General features: G+C 39.3%; 1 protein-coding gene across 3 annotated transcripts in view; it reads left to right on the top strand.

Annotated features, from left to right (window-relative positions):
- Positions 1-20,474, top strand: part of CMYA5 (cardiomyopathy associated 5) — a 90,262-nt gene that overhangs the window by 61,351 nt on the left and 8,437 nt on the right. Inside the window, exons 7-10 of one of the 3 annotated variants that reach the window (XM_044266372.1) lie at positions 1,981-2,130; positions 4,670-4,816; positions 6,145-6,292; positions 19,741-19,874. In XM_044266372.1, coding sequence (XP_044122307.1) covers positions 1,981-2,130; positions 4,670-4,816; positions 6,145-6,292; positions 19,741-19,874 — 579 coding nt within the window. Of the gene's footprint in view, positions 1-1,980; positions 2,131-4,669; positions 4,817-6,144; positions 6,293-19,740; positions 19,875-20,474 lie in introns of those variants that run through there. The other 2 variants (XR_006386571.1, XM_044266354.1) reach the window with 2 other exon arrangements.

The following is a 20,474-nucleotide window of genomic DNA, read 5'->3' as shown; positions in this document are numbered from 1 at the left end:
AGAATGGGTTTTTAATTTCCCATATAGTATTTTTTAAAATTTTTTAATAAACATATAATGTATTTTTAGCCCCAGGGGTACAGATCTGTGAATTGCCAGGTTTACACACTTCACAGCACTCACCACAGCACATACCCTCCCCAATGTCCATAACCCCACCACCCTCTCCTGACCCCCCTCCCACCAGCAACCCTCAGTTTGTTTTGTGAGATTAAGAGTTTCTGATGGTTTGTCTCCCTTCTGATCCCATCTTGTTTCATCTATTCTTTTCCTACCCCCCAAATCCCCCACATTGCATCTCCACTTCCTCATATCAGGGAGATCATATGATAGTTGTCTTTCTCCAATTGACTTATTTCGCTAAGCGTAATATCCTCTAGTTCCATCCACGTTGTCGCGAATGGCAAGATTTCATTTCTTTTGATAGCTGCATAGTATTCCATTGTATATATATACCACATCTTCTTTATCCATTCATCTGTTGATGGATATCTAGGTTCTTTCCATAGTTTGGCTATTGTGGACATTGCTGCTATAAACATTCAACTTCACGTGCTCCTTCAGATCACTACATTTGTATCTTTAGGGTAAATACCCAATAGTGCAATAGCTGGGTCATAGGGTAGCTCTATTTTCAACTTGTTGAGGAACCTCCATGCTGTTTTCCAGAGTGGTTGCACCAGCTTGCATTCCCACCATGGTGTAGGAGGGTTCCCCTTTCTCCGCAGGGGATCTGGCATTCAACCTCAGGCTGGTGTCTGTGCTTTGAAGCCCATGAACTTGACCACCCTCTTAACCTACTCCTCACTTTTCATAACTCTGTATTTCCTCGGCTCTTATCTCTTTTTTGAATCTTTCCAATTTGCCTCCTTTTGTTCCATTCTTTAGACCCATTTCTTATTTTTTCTTTCTTTTTTTATCTTCTTGTTAAACTAACCTTTGTTTTCTTTTCCTTTGGTGTTGACTTTTCATAAAGTAATCTCATAAAATTTGGCCTAAAGTATTTCAGTAAGTTTATCTCTCAGGAAATGTTGATTGGAAAAAATAATCATGAAAACAAATGTAAAAGCATGGCATCTTTTCAACTATAGGAATAACCTTTTCCTCTAATTTGTAAATTTAACATTCAGTGCTTCATTGAAAATATTCAATGCTTTTGTATCTTAAAAATGTGGGAAAAGAGTTGTGTAGGAGCTTGATTTATGGCATTGTACAGACTATTAATGTTCAATATGTATAATGTAAACTTAAAAAATCTCTTTGAAAACAATTGAGGATACTGTCCAAATTTAAAATTCAGAAAAATAGAGTTCTGTCAGACATCTAAACTTTACCTTTGCATGAGTTAATAGGGTACTTTTTCTCCTATGTAGTCTTTATATTTTGTTTATTTTTTTTTTTTTAAAGATTCTTTGGTAGAGTCATGTTAGAAAGAGAAAATGGGATAGTAATTTCACAAAGGGTATTTTGATATTTTATTCACACCAGTCTTTTTTCAGCTTTGATGATGCAGCAACTGGTTCCAAAAGGGCTTTATTTGTCTCTGTTCTGAATATAGACTCTATTTATGTAGAAGGAAACAACAGTGGTTATGTAGCAAAGCAACTCAAGTTTTCATTTTGAAGGAAAATCAAATCATTTGATGCATCCTCTCACCTGTGTAAGTTTATTATTCTGAATATTGGACTACAGAAGCGTATTACCAAGTGATCACAGTTTGGGGGTCTATGTTTATTTCTCGGTGTCAATAAGCATGCCTATACAAATGCATCAAAAACACACTCTAATGTCACAGTGGTTGCATCCAGAGAATATGCTTGGGTGGGTGTTGTTGAGAACAAGGGAGCCCTTCCATTTTTACTCCATGTATTTCTGTATTGTTTGATGTTTTCTCAACATACATAAGTGACTTCTGCAAAATGAAAATGAATAAATGAGTAAAAACAGCATTGGTGGTAATAAATCTTGCTTTTATTCCAGTTCCCCAGCCTCCTAGATTAGAACCTCAGGAACCCAATTCTGCCACCAGCACCACAATTGCAGTTTATTGGAGCATGAACAAGGAAGATGTCATTGACTCATTCCAGGTGTACTGCATGGAGGAGCCCCAGGATGACCAAGAAGTAAACGGTAGGATTGCTAACACAGATACAGATACAGGTGTCCATTTCTGCATCTTAATAGGAAGGATTTAAAGGTACCTCTATTGCAACTCATTCCACAAAGCACTTAACAGCCACATATACAAACCACAACAAGAAACCAACGACCATATAAGCAAACATAAAACAGCTAAACAAAAACTGGAAATCCGAATTAAGGAAAAGAAAATGCAGAAACACCATAAAGGTCAACATGGATATTGTAATTAAGTTTCAGATTTGGCTTTGAGCTCTCAGGATAGCAGGAGCGACTAAGAGAGTCTCATTTTCAGAAAGGTGGTAACATACCAGCCCTTCAGGGAGAACAAGTATCAATCAGTACTTGAGTTTAAAAGAAAGTATAATATGTATCAATTTGCAGAGGAGAAATGAGCTGTATACAGGACAGAAATGAGTTGGATACAGAGGAATGAGCTACAATAAAAGATTATTACGTCCAAAATAATTTTAACGCAAATGCAGTATTGATGTCATGGTTTCAGGCTTCTCAGATCCACCTTGATAAAAGCTGCACACAAACCATAAAGGTTTGTTTAGGGTTCACAGATCTCAAGGCATGGGCTGTGAGTTGTCTTGCATCTCCAGTTAGTATGCAGATAGAAGTGGAAGTGATTAGCAGGGTGAAGATATGACACATATGTAGTTGAGCTTCTGTAAATACCTCTCTGTTCAGTAGGACTTCTAATAAGACCTAGAAGCCAAACACTTTGAGTTTGTACTTCTTGATGAATCAGAGCTGGCACGCTGGCATTTTCTATTGCTTGTTGAAGACAGACCCACATGTTTTGGAACGCCGATGAGCATGTGACAGGATGGACATGCCATTATGAAACTCAGGAGCCCAACTTGTCATGAGGAACAGATTATAATATAGTTCGCTGCTACCAAGATTTAAGTCTTTTGAGATGTCAGGTGACACTTAAATAAGGAAAAAGTTAAAAAAAGAAAAAGAAAAAGAAAAAAAGCAACCATAGGCATAAAGTTGGCTAAGTTTGCCTATTAAGGACTGCTTATATTCCTGGCAATATGACCATGTATCTGTCAGAGCAGAGCAAGGTGAGTGTCATTATCCCCATTTGCAAATAAGAAAACTGATGGGAGGTTAAGCAGTTTGCCCAAGGCCACACAACTTCTACGTGACAGGGGTCGTAGGATTCAAGCATGAACCTTTGAGACTCCAAAGCTTATGTTTTGGTTTGCTTGTTTCTGTGTTTGTTTTGTGATAGCACACTTCTTCCTCCTCCATATCCAGCTGTCATGTCCTGGAGCTTTGTGGCTCTCCAAGACTCCTCTTAACACCAACTTATTGCCTGGAGTGCTTTTTTTTTTTTTTTAAGTGCATCAGCTCCTCCCCACTCCTAGTCCCCAAACACTTATTTGTCCTAGGTCTCATTCATTCTACTCCTTGACATCTTGCTGTGTGTGGGGTCTCCCCCAACATAGGTCATGTGCGTCGTTCAAAGAAGTACTGAGGCAGCAGGACTCTGCTGAAGACTGCAACCATAGTTTCTAGGATTTGGGGGAAATGTTTTTCAGTGTACAAGTCCTTATGAGATTCTCTAAACCAAACTTTCTATCCAGAAAGTATAGCTCAGTGGGCTGGAAAGTTGCAATTAAAGAAACCGAGTTGAAGTGCTCCTAAATTTCCTTTAAAAGAAAATGATCTGGGCTTCTTAACTGGAAGAGTTTTGAGGATGTGACTTTCAAGAGAGATAAGGGAAGAAAACCAAAATTATTGAAGGCTAATTTTAAAAAGAAAATAATTCTTTGTAAAGGAGAAAAAGTTTCAGTATGAATGATCAGATTGGTCCCAAAGGGCAGGTGTTCATACTGGTGTCAAGTAGGAAGGCCCCTAAAATAGTGAAGATAAAATAATGTAAGAAATTTTAGGAAATGTCTTGATCAAACAAGTTACTTTTTAGAATAGTTTATGACTTATCAAAGTTATTCAAGTATTTCTGTAAATCATGGAACTCTAGTTGAAAAGATTCTGGAATTTGTGAGAAGGAACCAGGATTTGAAACTTTGAAAATCATACTGAGCACTAAAATTGTTTACTAATTTGGAAAGGTGTTTTATAACATCATAAATTTAGAAAAAAATGGAGTTGTCCATATTTTATTACATACTCTCCTGAAATATTGGTATTGCTTCTTAAGAATGTTTCAGAATGTACTATAGAGATTTAAACTAACATAAACTATGCAATTTTAGTGTTTACTATTGAAATAAGTTATTTTAATTGTGGCAGATGAAGCTTAGAATGTTACTAATACACTATTATTTTCTGGTAAGAGTTCACAAGTAATAATACATCACTCTAAATATCTCTTTTTACCATGCTGTTGCTTTCTTATGAATTCTAAAGTGAGAGCTATCACAAAAGTTATCTGAAGTTTATCAGTTTGAATTTTCCACTGAAAAGAACTGAGCTCTTCTTTCAATAGCTGTAATTTTCAATTTACTTTGGAAGACACCCAAGACTTTCTAATTGTGTTTTATCCTAGACTTGGTAGAAGAATATAGGTTGACAGTGAAAGAAAGCTACTGCATCTTTGAAGATCTGGAACCCGACCGATGTTATCAAGTGTGGGTCATGGCCGTGAACTTCACTGGATGTAGCCTGCCCAGCGAAAGGGCAATTTTTAGAACAGGTAAAGATATGTTAAGGGGTTGTTGGGAGGCAATATTCAATTCTTCACACACTACTAAGATCTAATAAGCATTTATTAAGCACCTATTGTATGCTGGATGTTGTACAGTGCTGAGTATACAGTGATGAATAAAACTGGGTTCCTACATTCTAGAAGATTGCAGTCAAGTGGGAGGAAAAAAAAACAGAAGATCATTAAAAAATTGTGGTAAGGACCATGATCTAGTTATTTATAAGTTGTTATGAGAACACTCCATAGGGATACCTGAGGCAGGGGCAGGATCTGGAATGGCTCCTTAGTGTTGAAGCCTGAATAGAATCCCTTAAAGGATCAAGGATCCTTTAAAGGATTAATGGTTAAAAGAGTGTATGCCTTTTGAAGAAGATATGTAAGCAGAGATATTAAGGTAAGAAACAGTATAGAGGGTACAGGGCACTACAAGAAGTTTGGTATTATTTCTTTGACTTAAAAACAAGGAGAGGAAAGACATGAGGTAAGAAAGGCTAGTGGGGCGCCTGGGTGGCTCAGTGGGTTGAGCCGCTGCCTTCGGCTCGGGTCATGATCTCAGGGTCCTGGGATCGAGCCCCACATCGGGCTCTCTGCTCAGCAGGGAGCCTGCTTCCTTCTCTCTCTCTCTCTGCCTGCCTCTCCGTCTACTTGTGATTTCTCTCTGTCAAATAAATAAATAAAATCTTTAAAAAAAAAAAAAAAAAAAGAAAGACTAGTGTTTGGGGGCCATGTTTGTCAAGATAAGAAGCTTGGGCTTCATCATAAGGGTGTTAGGAGCCCCAAAAGAGTTTTCAGCAATGATATTCAACTGGGAATGCATTCCCACGATGGGGCTGTTTCACAGGGGGGCTGAAGTAGGTGCGGCATAAGCAAAGTTTGCCTTGCCTTGATGATCACTGTAACTACCTCAGAGGAAGAAATGACACTCCCACCATTTTATCCTTTCTTCTTGACGTCTGAAGCAAGTATTTATTGAGTACCAATGGAAGACAAGATCATGGCTAGCTTTTCTGTGAAGGGAGGTAGACAAGAATCTTCTTTTTTATTTGCTTGTATATATATAAAGAAACTGGTGGGATTTATGGGAAGCTAATATTAGAGGCTCTCTGAGGATGGGTGAAAACTGCAATTTGGAAGGTAGAGGTGGGAGGGAGACTTTTCATTACATAAATTTTCATATCTTTTGGGCTTTTAACCAAGAATGTACTTTTTAATCAAAAATTAAAATAAAATCATGCCCAAGCACTCTACCCAGGGGTACCAGGGAAGCGAAGCTGATGTTGATTGTTCCATAATTGATTTGGTTCCCTCTCTTGCAGCACCCTCCACCCCTGTAATCCGTGCCGAGGACTGTACGGTGTGTTGGAACATGGCCACCATCCGATGGTGGCCTGCCAACCCAGAGGCCACTGAGACCTATACTCTGGAGTATTGTAGACAGCACTCTCCAGAGGGTGAGGGACTCAGGTAAGGATCTTCTCCTCAGGACACCACACCTCTCCATGGGGAGAGCCCAGGGTGCCTGGAACTCAGCTGAAGCTCCTAACCTGACTCTGAGCTTCGGCTCACGGAGGGAGAAAAGCGTCCTAAAATCTTGCTAAGCTAATTAAGCTATTGACTTGATTTGCAACTCCATCACTATTCATCAATGAACTCCAAGTTTGTAATAAAACACATGCTACAATGCAGAATAATGACTCCCTTGTAAGAAAAATGTATGCAAATTTTAATAAGATGGAACATTCTTTGAGGTATATTTAACTTGAGTCGTTAGACAGGATTTATGCATATTTCATGCACTTTTTAGTAGTTATATCAGAATAGATACATCTAACTCAGGAAACTAATAGTGAGCTTGTATATAATGTAAATCTGTGTCTCCTTGATGTATTGGTAATATGAAGGAGCTAATTATATAAATATTGTTATAGAGACATACCTGCCTCTCTAAGAGCATGAAGGTTCTAAAGAGATTTTGCCAGGAAAAACGAAATGGGAAGCACTTTCACTAAACTTATAAAGCTTTAAATTTTATCAGTCAAGGGCTGTGCATCCTGGGGGCATTTGGTAAATGTTAATTTATTTACTGAGATGGTGATTTCTTGGCCTATAATCCATAGCAAAAGAGCAACTTCATCTTCCAGGGTGCATATTCAGATCATTATTAATAATGTTCATTTTTTTTAAAAGATTTTATTTATTTATTTGACAGACAGAGATCACAAGTAGGCAGAGAGGCAGGCAGAAAGAGAGAGGAAGGGAAGCAGGCTTCCAGCTGAGCAGAGAGCCCGATGTGGGGCTCCATCCCAGGACCCTGAGACCATGACCTGAGCTGAAGGCATAGGCTTTAACCCACTGAGCCACCCAGGCACCCCTATAATGCTCATGTTTTAATAGTGGCATTTTTAGTTTTTTTTTTTTTTTAATGAAGTTTACTGAAAAAAACTATTTTGGTAGGAGATAAAACTTAGAAATAATGGTATGAAATTAGACAGCTTTTTAATAAAGTGTATTATTTAAGCCCTTGATTATCTACATGATCAGTCAACAACTATTTATTTATTTAGTTATGTGAGGTTTCATATGACTGAGCAATAATTATAGCTTCTTTCAAGTATGTGAAGACAGGCTTCATAAAATAATGATCAAAGATGAATTAATGTCGAGCGTATGGGTGGGATGTAGGCATTTCAGCAGAAGTGAGAATGTAGTAAATGTACAAAAAACCAACACCTCTGTTAATGTGCCAAATGCTGGATGACAGGCTTCAGTAATTAGCAGAGGAGAGGTAAGCTCTGACCAGGATGGGTTGGGAGAAAAGGAGAGAGAAGGAGGAGGAAAGGAGGGACAGAGGGAGAGAGGGAGATAGAGACAGAAGAGATTATAACTGACTTTCATTAAGCATTTACTATGTGCCAGTCACTGTCTTCAATGCTTTATGCCCATTGCCTTTTTTAATTCTTATAGGAAGTCTGAGAGAAAGCAGACACTTTGAGAGGGTACTCAGCTAGTGAGTAACAATCAGGATTCAAACCCCATTTTGTCAGAGTTCAAAGTCCAGGCTGCTAATTCCTCTTTAACGTCACAAAGTGGAGTCCTGGGCCTTCTCCCCAAAGCTCTTGGTGTCCTGAGAACCCTGCCCAAGTCCCTGGAATCTCTCCCTTTGCTCTCCACCAGCAGTGAGGAAAACCCAGTTCTTTCTGAGGCAAAAACAGACTGTTAAGGAGTGCTCTGAAATGATTCATCCTTGTCATGGTATCGTCCCCAGCTGGCATTTGCATAAATAATATCAGCACGGTTGGATTCTTAAATCAGCAGAGATCTAGAAACCCTGAAATCCAGTGGCCATCTCACTAAAGGAACTATGATGTTACCTCATAAACATGGCTACAGGGAGAAGGGAAAGGGGGAGATGGAGGGGGAAATGTCCTTCACGGAGGGTCTTCAGCGTTTCAGGAACTGGGCAAAATCTCATCCAGCCCTCTCACCAATCCTAAGAGGGAGGTGAGGTGATGATCTCCATTAGGTGAGATTCAAGGAGGTTCAATAAATTGGCAAAAGTATTAAGTGATGGAATGTGCATTTGAAGTCAGGATTCAAACTCAGATCTGTCTTATTCTCTCCATGAGTCCTAAACCTTGAGTTAGTACATAGACTGAGTTAGTACGTGCAGTTAGCATACATCAACAGCCTGACAACGTTGAGTTATTATGAATCCGAAGTTTCTTTTGTCACAGGGAAATCATAGATTTAAAGAGTGAATGCAGTACCATTATTTAAATCTTCTTTGATCAGTGATTTTCCTTTTCCTGATCACCTCGGGACCCTCAAAATAAAACAAAAAACATAATGTTCATTTTGTATCAACACTGATAATACATTCCAAACAAATCCTTCTATCGAAGCCAAAGAAACCAATGACAGTTCCATTTGTAGGGAAAAAAATGGCCACCCGCTAATTTTATTAAGACAAAAGTTGAGCTAATTAGAACATAAGGCTTGTCATTAGTTTATTTTATCTGAGACTTTGCCTGTGGATTCATTTTAATTTTTCCAGTTAAAGGAGAGCATCTGAGAGGTTGGATAAGCAGAAGCTCCTAGAAGTTAAAGAACAATACAAGGACCCTTTGTTGCTGAATGGATGTAGTGCAGCAAGTTTAAGGTGAAGGGAAATTCCACTTGCAGGGCCTTGTTGACAGTTCGGAACTGTGTTGGAGATGGAGCTGTTTTCCAGTTAGGTGCTAAAAGACTCCTCAGTGCCAGGAGGTGGAATGGTATGTCTAATCCACAACCCAGGGATGACTCTCCAGCCTCTGGAGCCCTGCTGAATCTGACAGAAAAATTAATTTCTTGAAGCAAGCATGAATTTGTTGGCCACAAATTGCTGCCCTGTTCCTTTGCTAAGTCTGTTGCTGAGGTACTGTATTAGAGCCATCCCCCATCAATACAAAAGGCTCAATGTCTTATACCCCAGGTTAGCATCAAGGGACTGGAATAATTCATCCTTAATCTCAGAGGCCCAGAGCTGCAAAACTCATTTGTATGTCTTTTGGTTCTCCAATTTAAGACTTCCAGAAGGAAGGAAAAGTCTTGGGGAGTGGCCACGTGCCTTAGTCTTTCAACTATCTGGCTCTTAAAATCAACTTGAAAGCATTCCTTATGGGATCAGAGGGTTCAGAACTCTATAAATTATTAACTATCATCCGTATTGCTCTATCTCTAGCATAACAACTCTACGCAGCTAGTCAGATAGTAGAATTGATAAAGAAATTTAGAATTTTATCACCTCTAGTCAACAAATGCGAACAATCCCTACTGTTGGAGTCTATTAGAACCACATTCTTCACCTCGATTTTTTTGCACAGCAGTGCATAATTAGAGTTATTTTGTGTCCTGGAAAGAACAGCAAGCCAAGAGTTGTCTGATCCCACTCACTTGTTGGCTCTATGAAGGGATCATTATGAAAATTTGCAGCCTCCGTGTCTGACAGTATCTGGTATATTGTAGCTACTCAATAAATATGTGTTACCTAAATGGGTTAATATCATTGGTTCTGAGTTCTATCCAAAAACCCTATGCTAAACCAGATTAAAAAATTGATCCAGAGTCACTGCTGGGGAGTAAGGGGAGATCCAAGATTACTTATTTTGATGGAGCTAGGTTGGCTGGGTGAGGACGGGGACCTTATCTGTGTGGATATTCAATAAAGGTCTGTTTAATGAATGAATGAGAGGGTGAATCAGGGGCATAGACAAACTTCTTTTGGCTTTGCCACTCTCACGTCATCTGACTGGTTGGAATCTCTGGCCTAATTGATTTAGGAGAGCTGAGGACTAACTGAGTTCATATCTCTCACCCCCAATCCCTGAAAAGACAGACAGCCTTATGGGCTCTGGTCTGGAGTAGGAAGAGAAGTTGAAAGGAAATGAAAAGAACAGAGAAAGGGATGAGTAATAGGAACAGATACACACACACACACACACACACACACACACACACGGCATCAATTACCCTTTAGACTGGGGAATCGGATTTTGGCTGCCAGAACAGAAACACATTCATTCTTAGACCTGCATTTGTTCTCCCTGTACGATGGCCTCTAAATATTCTGATTTAAGATCAAAGATGCTAGTTGAACTCTTACGGTGAGTGTTTATATGGAATGAGCCTACTGAGCCCCGAATTCCATGACGTGGTATCTGAAATAACCAAGCAATTGCTTCCATTCCATAATCCTCACAAAATACACATTTGCATATTTTTGTGTGTGGGCACTGTGGCTGGGTCCCAGCAGTCGGCCCCTGTTGGGATTGGGGGTGGGCGGGAGTGACAATCCCTGGCTTGTGTGTGGGGGCTGAGGGAGCTCCTACTCACCCTTTCCTGTTTTTCTTTGAATGCTCTCCTCAGGTTGGGTGGGCTCAAAACACTTTCAAAAATTTTCCACCGCTCGGCTGTTTCCTCAGCTGTTCTGTCTCTCCTGTGTGGAGAGAAGTCAGCAGAACTGTGGGTGGAGGAGGGAAAACTGAGAGAAATATAGTACAGGGATTAGCTGTGTGGGCTGTGCAGAGAGAAGCTGTGTACTGAATGACAAATCTGTGAGACTCAATACACCACAAAAGTAGTCGGTAGTGAACTTCCTGCTCCCTTCCCTGGCTGAGGCTATAGGGGTGTGGAGACCTTCTCTGGGTCCCCTTCCCCGGAAGCATCACGAGGGTTGGCTGGGCTCTGGGTGCTGGGCCTGTAAGCTCACATTCTTCCTGCTTCTGGCTTTCAGAGCCACACGTGGTGGGGCAGGAACAGAAATGTCTGTCACAGTTGGGTTTTCCAGCTGGGGACACCTGCTGCTCTGTCTGTGTAATAAGGACAAATAAGGGCGAGTTTTCTAATGAACTTAGTTACCTGAGCAGGAGATGAAGAATCCCAGCATTTCTTTCTTTTTAAAAAAAACATCGTACTAAGTTTTCAGCTGGATTGGTGATGACCATAGATTGGCAGCAAATGATTTGACCTTCACAACCTGTGGACGGAGGAGGCAGTTATTCCTGCCCCATGCTTGCTTCTCGGGGTGACAGGAGATCACTGACATGAATGGGTCCAAATTCATAAGTATTTAAGGACTAATAGCCAGTCTTTTTGTGGTATTGTTTTCCTGACCCAGGTGATAACCCTCAGCAGGGAACCCTTGGGAGAGTGAGCTGTAGGATGATTTCCAACCCCCCAACCCAGTATTCTTGACATTCAGCTTTTTCTAAATGAAATCTTTCTTCCCAAATGCATCTGACTTAACTGTAATCATTTAGAATCCTATACACCTTCTGGTTGTATAGTAAAACTTCAGTCAATGAAAACCCAGGCTGTTCCTTCACTTCTAGCTTATGTTCTGTTAATTTCCACCAGTATTCAAGTTGTTCACATTAAAAGACCCAGACATAATAGAACCACTAGAAACAATCCTGGAGAACAAGAGATCATTCAGGGGAGAGGAGACTGTATCGGAAAGTACAGGTTAAAAACCGTAGCTCAATGGAACAGAAAATTTAAATCTGAACTTCCTGGTAGCTAAGGTGAAAACAGGAGAGAGGGGGAGACAGCAAGAGGGAGAAAGAAAGAGATTACATAACTCATCTTTTTATAAAAAGGAAGCATAACATTTCACTAGGAGACAATTATATTTCTTGACATTCAGCTCTAAGATGAATTTTTCATGTAGATCTTTATATAAGGGCTATTGAACAAGATAATAGTGATTGTCTTTTAAGAGCAGTTTTACAAAAGATGCAAAAACATTCCTGATGTAATCATTTATAAACTGGATCTGAAAGCATGAAGTTAAATCACCATTCCGGGCAGGCAGTTCTATGGGGATCTCAAGTAGTTGTCCACATATGTGGCCTTGGAATGGTAAAGGGGAGCTTTGAGAATCCAGAGGAATGGATGTTACTAGGCTCCTGGGATTCTCTGCCTGAAATAGAAATGGTACCATTCAGGCTCTGGAGGGGAACTACAGAGAAAACAAAAATCCAGGATCATTCTGCTGGAATCCTTTGGCTCCCTTGGATTTTGAGAGAAATCTAATTACAGGAAAGTCTAAGTCCCATGGTTGGCAGCATTCACCCTTGTGTTTCTATCCTATTATGAACTAATAGTGATGTTTAGTTAACCCTGAATCTTATAATATCCTCATTTACCAGAAGAAATATAGTCCTGTTCAAAAATTATTTACATAGTTTTAAGAACAAAAATCAGTATATAAAGAATATTCTTTTTCTTAACCCTGATTTAACCATAATGTTTCATCTTAAAAAGTTCCATGTTTACAGGTAGTTAAGCCTTTTTAAAATGGCTTCCCACGGCAAGAGTTAGTTTTTGCATTTAGTGTTGCTTATGTTCTGAGAGATCTTCCTTCTTTTTCCTATTCCCCCTCCCCCCTCTCCTCACCCCACTCTATCATGAGTAAGTTTCCCAAACCCAGCTGATCATAAAAATCACCTGGGCTGCTCCTCTAAGCTTAGATTCTCAGGACCCCTTAAGAGGTTCCGATTTGAAGGTCTCATGTGTCCACATGGGTTTGGGAAATGCTATTTTACTGGTCCAGCAGTGTACTCTGTTCACAGTTCACATTAAACGGTGTTGACTGCCTGACTCAATGTGGGTGAGGCCAATAGGAATGCTAGCAAGAACCACTGTGTTTTTTAACAAACAATTCCTATTGAACCATCTGTTGTGCATTGCAGTGACAGCACCATCCGTAGGCTGCTTCCAGCAGTAATGGCACTGGATTCCTCCATATTGTTTGTACACACACCGCCCCCCCCACCCTGCCTCCTCTGGGGAGAAAACATGCTTAAATCTAGGTGTTAGACATGGCGGTGCGGAGGCTGTCACTCCTCAGGGTTACCAGCCCCTCAAATGACCTGAAGCTCATGTGCACTCCTTGTTTTCATTCCATACAAATTATCGAATTACCAAGTTAGGAGAGAAGCCACTCTACAAAATTCAAATTAATGTGTGTTCCGCAAACACATCCAGCCAACTCCTGAGCTTGTAATACAGTTCTAAAAGTAAGTTATTTAATTGATTTTGGGTAATATGTACATATAGTAAAAATTCAGAGATACAAAAGGGATACAGTGGAAGTGAAGTCTCCTTTCTATTTATCTGTCACCTACACAGCTTTTCTCCCTAGAGGCAATTACTCTTTTTTTTTTTTTTTTTTAAGATTTTGTTTATTTGACAGAGATCACAAGTAGGCAGAGAGGCAGGCAGAGAGAGAGAGGAAGGAAAGCAGGCTCCCCACCGAGCAGAGAGCCTGATGTGGGGCTCAATCCCAGGACTGTGAGATCATGACCCAAGCTAAAGGCAGAGGCTTCAACCCACTGAGCCACCCAGGCACCCCTGATTACTCTTACCTGATTCATATTTATCCTTCCAGGTAGTCTGTGCTTATACAAACATCTGTATTTTTTTCAACAAATGATAACATTCTATAGATATTTCTGCCACCTTGCTTTTCTTGTTTAAAAATATTTCTTGGTGAGAATCCTATACCAGTGCATATAGAATGGCCTCCATTTTAAAAACAATTCTATTATATTCTGTTTTAAGAATATAATTTGATTTATTTGACCTATTGGAAGGTACTTAAGTTGTTTCCATTTTCTTGCTGTCACAAACAATGCCTCAGAAAAAAAAAAAAAAAAAACCCTTGTATATCATTTCACACATGTACCAGGATATATGTAAGATAAAGTCCTAGAAATAGGGGTGCCTGGGTGGCTCAGTAGGGTAAAGCCTCCACCTTTGGCTCAGGTCATGATCCCAGGGTGCTGGGATCAAGCCCCATACCAGGCTCTCGACTCAGCAGGGAGCCTGCTTCCTTCCTCTTTCTCTCTCTGCCTACTTGTGATCTCTATCTGTCAAATAAATAAATAAGATCTTTTAAAAAAAAGTCCTAGAAATAAATGTATTAAAGTATGTACATTTTGGATTTTGATAGCTATTACCAAACTGTTTCTATAGAGGCTATAGTTGTTACATATAGGCTAGCAGCTTACAAGGGTGCTTCCCTACCTACACAGGGTATGATAAAACTTTTGATCTTTGCACTTGATAGGTAGAAGGTGGAATCTTATTATAATTTCAGTGTGTATTCCTGTTATTAGGTTGAACATCATTTCATGTTTCAGAACCCTGTACTTTCTTTTCTGTGAACTGCTCATTTCCTATACCCACTTTTTTCCTGTTGGGCTGTAGGGTTTTTACTTATTGATTTGTAGAAGCTCTTTGTTTTTTAAAGAACATTAGCTCTCATCTACAACATGAGTTGCAAATTTGTTTTGAAAATTTTTTGCCATGGATATTTTTTATTGATGTGTAGTTGACATACAATATTATATTAAGTTCAGGTATATAATACAGTGATTCAACATTTATGTTGAATAAATGTTCACCTTATGAAGTGATCACAATAAATCTAGCTATCATCTGTAAGCATACAAAATTATTACATACGATTAGCCACATTCCCTATAGTGTACACTGTATCCTCATGTCTTAGTTATTTTATAATTAGAAGTTTGTACCTTTTCATCTCCCTCCCCTAGCTCCCATCCCACCCCAACCTGGTAACCATCAGTTTGTTCTCTGTATTTATGAGTCTGTTTCTGTTTTGCTTTGTGTGCTCATTTTTTTTTTAAGATTCCATATATAAATGAAATTGTATGGTATCTTTCTCTGTTTGACATATTTCACTTAACATTATACCATCTAACTCTATCCATGTTGTCATAAATGGCAAGATCTTATTCCTTTTTATGACTGAATACTATTCCAGTGTGAGCTATATCTGTATCTAGGTCTAAATCTGTGCAGAGATATATGTCACATCTTTTGTAATCCATTGATGGACACTTAGGTTGTTTCTATATCTTGGCTATTGTAAACAATGCTGCAGTGAACATGAGGATACAGATATCTTTTCAAGTTAGTGTTTTTGTTTTTCTTTGGATAAATACCCAGAAATGAAATTGCTGGATGGTATGGTAGCTCTGTTTTCACCTTTTTAAGGAAATTCCGTACTGTTTTCCATAGTGATTGCACCATTTTGCATTCCCACAAATAGTGTAAGGGGGTTCCCCTTTCTTCACATTCTCACCAACACTTGTTATTTCTTATCTTTTTGATACTAACTATTCTAACAGGTATGAGTGATATCTCACGATGGTTTTGATTGGCATCCCTCTGCTGATAAGTGATGCTGCATGAGCCATGGATAGTTTTAAATGCTAATTTAGTTGAATTTATCAATCTCTTTTTAAAATGTCTTTAATTTTTGTCTCATATTTAAAAATTGTCTCCCTCTTATGTTTTCTGTAGTATCCAATGATTTCATATTTTAATTATTTTTATTAACACATAATGTATTATTTGCCACAGGGGTACAGGTCTGTGAATCATCAGGCTTACACATTTCACAGCACTCACCAGAGCACATACCCTCCCCAATGTCCATAACCCACCCTCTCCATACCACCCCTCCCCCCAGGAATCCTCAGTTTGTTTTACGAGATTAAGAGTCTCAGATTGTTTGTCTCCTTCCCAATCCCATCTTGTTTCATGAGCCAATGATTTCATTTTTAAAAACTAGATCTTTTATCATCTGAAATTTATTTTAGTAGAAAGTGTGAAATTAGTAATCCAACTTTATTTTTTTTTAGTATGGCTATCCAGCTGTCCCACTAAGAAAACCTATCATTTCCCCTTCTGATTTGGAATACTTCCATTATTATACACTCAAAACACTGTGTTTGGCTCGATTCCTGACCTTTAGAATGTGTAATCTGTTCTACTGCCCCATCTACTTATGTCCCAATTCCATGCAGTTCTTATTATCATAGCTTTATAATTTAGAATTCTTCGTAGATTAGGTTGCCCCTGCACGACTTTTTTTTTTTTAAAGATTTTATTAATTTATTTGAGAGAGAGAGAGTGAGAGAGAGCACAAGTAGGGATGGGCAGAGGAAGAGGTAGAAAGAATCTGAAGCAGACTCCACACTAACTGCAGAGCCTGAGGCGGGGCTCTATCCCAAGACTGCGAGACCATGACCTGAACTGAAACCAAGAGCAGGATGCTTAACTGACTGAGCCACCCAGGCACCCCTATGACTTTTTTTTTTTTTTTCTTTTAACCACTTGTCTCTAACTCCAACTTAAGGGAATGTTTTTAGTATTTTCCCCTTAAGCATTAGGTCCTGATGGTTTTTTAGTTCATAAAGACCCTTTTCAATTCCCATGGGAAATGATTCTTGCCCCACTGTGCATGGTGAATTGTGTCAAACTTTTCAATTGTGCCTTTCAAAAACAAAAGAATGAAAGGTCTCGAGCTATGAAGGCCTTCATAATATTGGGCAGACATGGCCTTCTGGTGGCCTTCACTCATTAGCCTTTTGAAACAACAGAAGAAGGAAACGGTCTCATTTATGATTTCAGATTTCTGAGGTGACAGTGGGTCTCCTTGAAATAGTTTCTCTCTACTTTATAGCATTGGAGTTAAACAAATGTCCTATGTTCTACCAATGGAGAGACAAGCAGGGTGAGTCTTTCAAAGGCCTGTTGGGCACAGAGCACTAGGATTGTGCTTTGTGGGATGCTTATGCTTCACCAGCAATCAGCTAATTGTTGATGAGTCAGAGTTACTAGATGCTTCCTGGCCTTGGTGTTCCTGGAAACTCTACATATAGTGCCATTCCTTTCCACTGTACTGTGGACTTATAGGGAGAATTCCACACCTATGACCCAAAGTGACTCCATTTGAGTCACATTTCTTACTGTCTTTTGAATTTTATTCTTGGCATAAGCCTTCTAACACAGTCACATCAGTCATATTACTGATGAGGCTAACATCCCTTCTTACCTAAACACCACGAACCTGCTGTGGTTCCATCTGTGGTGTCATCACTTCCCTCAACTTGGATATTCTTTGAATATCAGTCCTACTGAAAACTATACTTTGAATAAGGCATGTGGATTGAGTTGTAGTTATGACATTTTGGGTTTTGAAATTAAAATTTTTTGTAGAAGGGTACCACTCTTCAGATTTTAAATTCTAAAATTTTGAAGTTTTCATTTGGCTAAAAGGTAGGGAGAGCTAGTATGAGGACTTTTATGATGTTAAAGTGAGGTCAGACAGAGAAAGACATGGAAATAAACCATTTGTATGTGAGCTTTTGTTCCTGGTGCTAGAGCATAAGATGGCAACTTGTTAATAATAGTATTGGACATTTCATGTTACTTTGGTTCTCCTGCCTGGTGTTTTGTTTCCCAGATTCAGTGAGGGCATTGTGTGTATCTGTCAAGTCTGCATGACCTGTTCACATACTGAAAGCAGGATCTGATCCCATATTCTGACTTCAATACCATGTAAACCTTTATTCTTTCAACGAGTGATAAGACATAGGATGCAGTTGACTATATATATGGAATTCTTTCCTTGACAAACTTTCTAAAACTGACAAACAAATACTCACCCCCAAATCAGTACTTTTGGTATTTAACAAAACAAAGCCAGCATGTTATATCCCTTCCCTGGAGCTGAAATTTCCTCACCTAGTCTTGCCTCTTCCCCCCACCCCCCTCAAGCTTCAGGGTTATATGGCCTGAGCACGTGATAAGTGATTGATAGACATTTGTTTAATGGCTAAATGAAGTAAATTCAGTTCAGGCACAAGTATGCTTTTGGACACAATAATTTTACTGCTTCTTATAATGAATGTACAGTTAGACCCTCTCTTCAGTCATCAATTCAAATAAGATAAGCAATACATTCATCCCAGGATAATATTCTAGATATCAGTCAGGAATTACATTCTCACAGGACATGGTTTTTCATTAACTAACTGAAGCATAATTAGTTGTCACTGAACATGTGGCTCAATGATTCTGGCGCGGCTAAACATAGTACTGCGGAGGGCCTGGTTCGGGTGGTAGATTCTGAAATAACAACCAATAACGTTTGAGGAGTTTCCAGCCGCCTCCTCCACACAGGACATTAAATGGCGCATGCGCAAATAGACCCTGTCTGCTCCCCGCCCCTACCCACTTCTTTCTGAGGAACACCCTGAGTGTTTTTTCACTTTTAGACTTGGTGGGGGCGGGCACTGTGACTTTTCTGCTTTTAAAAACCTTTCAATTAGTTTGCTTTCTCAATCAATGATGCTTTTTCTCCTTTTTCTGATTCTCGGTAGTGTTCTCTAAGGCAGTGTATTGAGAAACCAAATTGTCAACGGAAGTAGAAGTGACCTGAAGAAAATCTTTGATTCTGACGCTTTTGTAGTACATCTGTTAATAACAAAGCAACATCTGTTAATAACAAAGCAGAATGAAGAAAAACAAGCAAAGAAATGGATTGAGAAAAACCCTATCCTCCTGAGAAGGAACAGGAAGGATGTTGTGCTGTTGTCCTCACTGACCATTATCCAATGCACAGCTCCGGGGAACAGGGCCCAGGCACTAGTGATCTGAGTAGGAATTCTTTCATTAGTAAGGAGCCTACCTTGTAACTCTATCCAAAGCCTCTCCAAATGGAGGCTGAAAAAATGAGCAATTGTGTAACTTAGCTGTACAGATGCTCTAGGCCATGATATCCTGCAGATTAAAGAGACTAGAAAAGAGGCACAAGACTACTTAAGTTCCCCTGGCAAGTTCAAGGAGCTCCATGTTCAAATGCATCAAGTCTTTGTGTTTAAATGGTTTGGCTGTGACACACTGCCGCCAATTAGACACTACTACCAGCACTTTTATTTTAATATACATGGGAGATTTAGATATAGCAACTTCGGAAATTTTACTTGGCAATTAGAACTGTCTTTTCTTGCTAGGATTAAGCGTATCTTAAAAGATAGGGTCTTCTTTAGGGATCTTTTGTTTCTGTTAACTTTAGTGGCTTTGGTATGATGGCCATGTCCAAAATCATCACTCACCTTAAGTTTTCTGCTCTTCCTGATCTGCTAATTAGATAATTAGCATCCTTTGTATTACTGATTGGTTTAACATCATCTTAATCCAGAAGAGCTTCTTAGGCAAAAATTGATAAAGAAAACAATATATTCTGAGAGACTCATTAGCCACAAAATTAGCCTGTCTTCTGAATTTAAAAAAAGGTTTGGTTTATTTCAAAGAGCATCCTAGAAGGCATATATTGGACAAAAGTTGACAAAGGTAGAAGTGATTTGACAAAGTAGACTTAGTGGACCATGACCATATTAGAGAATCTGACTTGCTAACTCAGTAGTTGCCAAAAGGGAAAAATAAGTTATTTCTTATTAATAAAAAAAATGTTCATTCATGACAGGATTGAAATATGAGGAGTTGTTTAGCATGTGACTTAATATTTAAAATTATTTCTCTTTGGTGTTTAGATCATTCTCTGGAATTAAAGGACTCCAGCTGAAAGTTAACCTCCAACCCAATGACAATTACTTTTTCTACGTGAGAGCCATCAATGCATTTGGGGCAAGCGAGCAGAGTGAAGCCGCTCTCATTTCTACCAGAGGTACTTTCTCCTTCACCCGTACACAACTGCTTCCAAGCCTTTCTGTTCCTTCCCTTCTACCACCTAGAGAAGACGCTCGAGAAGGCCACTTCTTAAAGCCTCAAAAGCCTCAACCTCTTGGCAGTCCTGGGTTTTTGGCATGAGGATCCAAGATGGATCAAAGACCAAGATGTTTCCTTTTCTGATTTAAGAGGTTTTTAACTTTGGCTACCCATTAGCAATCAGGCAGGGTGCTTAAAAAATACTGATGCCCAGGCCCCACTCCTGGAGTCCCTGATCTAACTGATCAGGAGATGGTCTCTGACATGTTCTTAATCCCCCCAGAGGACTCTTGTTTGGCTTACAATATGCTATAATTAGTGGGTATGTTTTGAGTGTATGTTGGCAACAGTGGAATGGGGATATTCTTCTTTTATTACCCTGTAGACTCCATGAACAAGCTTCTAGTATTATTCTTCTGTTTCTTTTTGATGCTTAGCCCATGGTTTGTGCCAATTAATGTTTGTTGAATAAAAGAATGAATAACTTAAGGAAGCGATAAAGCTGTTCAGTGACATTTTGGAGGAAATAGCCAAACGATGCCAATAAAAAAACTGCTTG

The sequence above is a fragment of the Neovison vison genome, chromosome 1, assembly GCF_020171115.1.
Source record: "Neovison vison isolate M4711 chromosome 1, ASM_NN_V1, whole genome shotgun sequence".
Taxonomy (NCBI): Eukaryota; Metazoa; Chordata; class Mammalia; order Carnivora; family Mustelidae; genus Neogale; species Neogale vison.
This window is presented reverse-complemented; position numbering and strand designations above follow the sequence as displayed.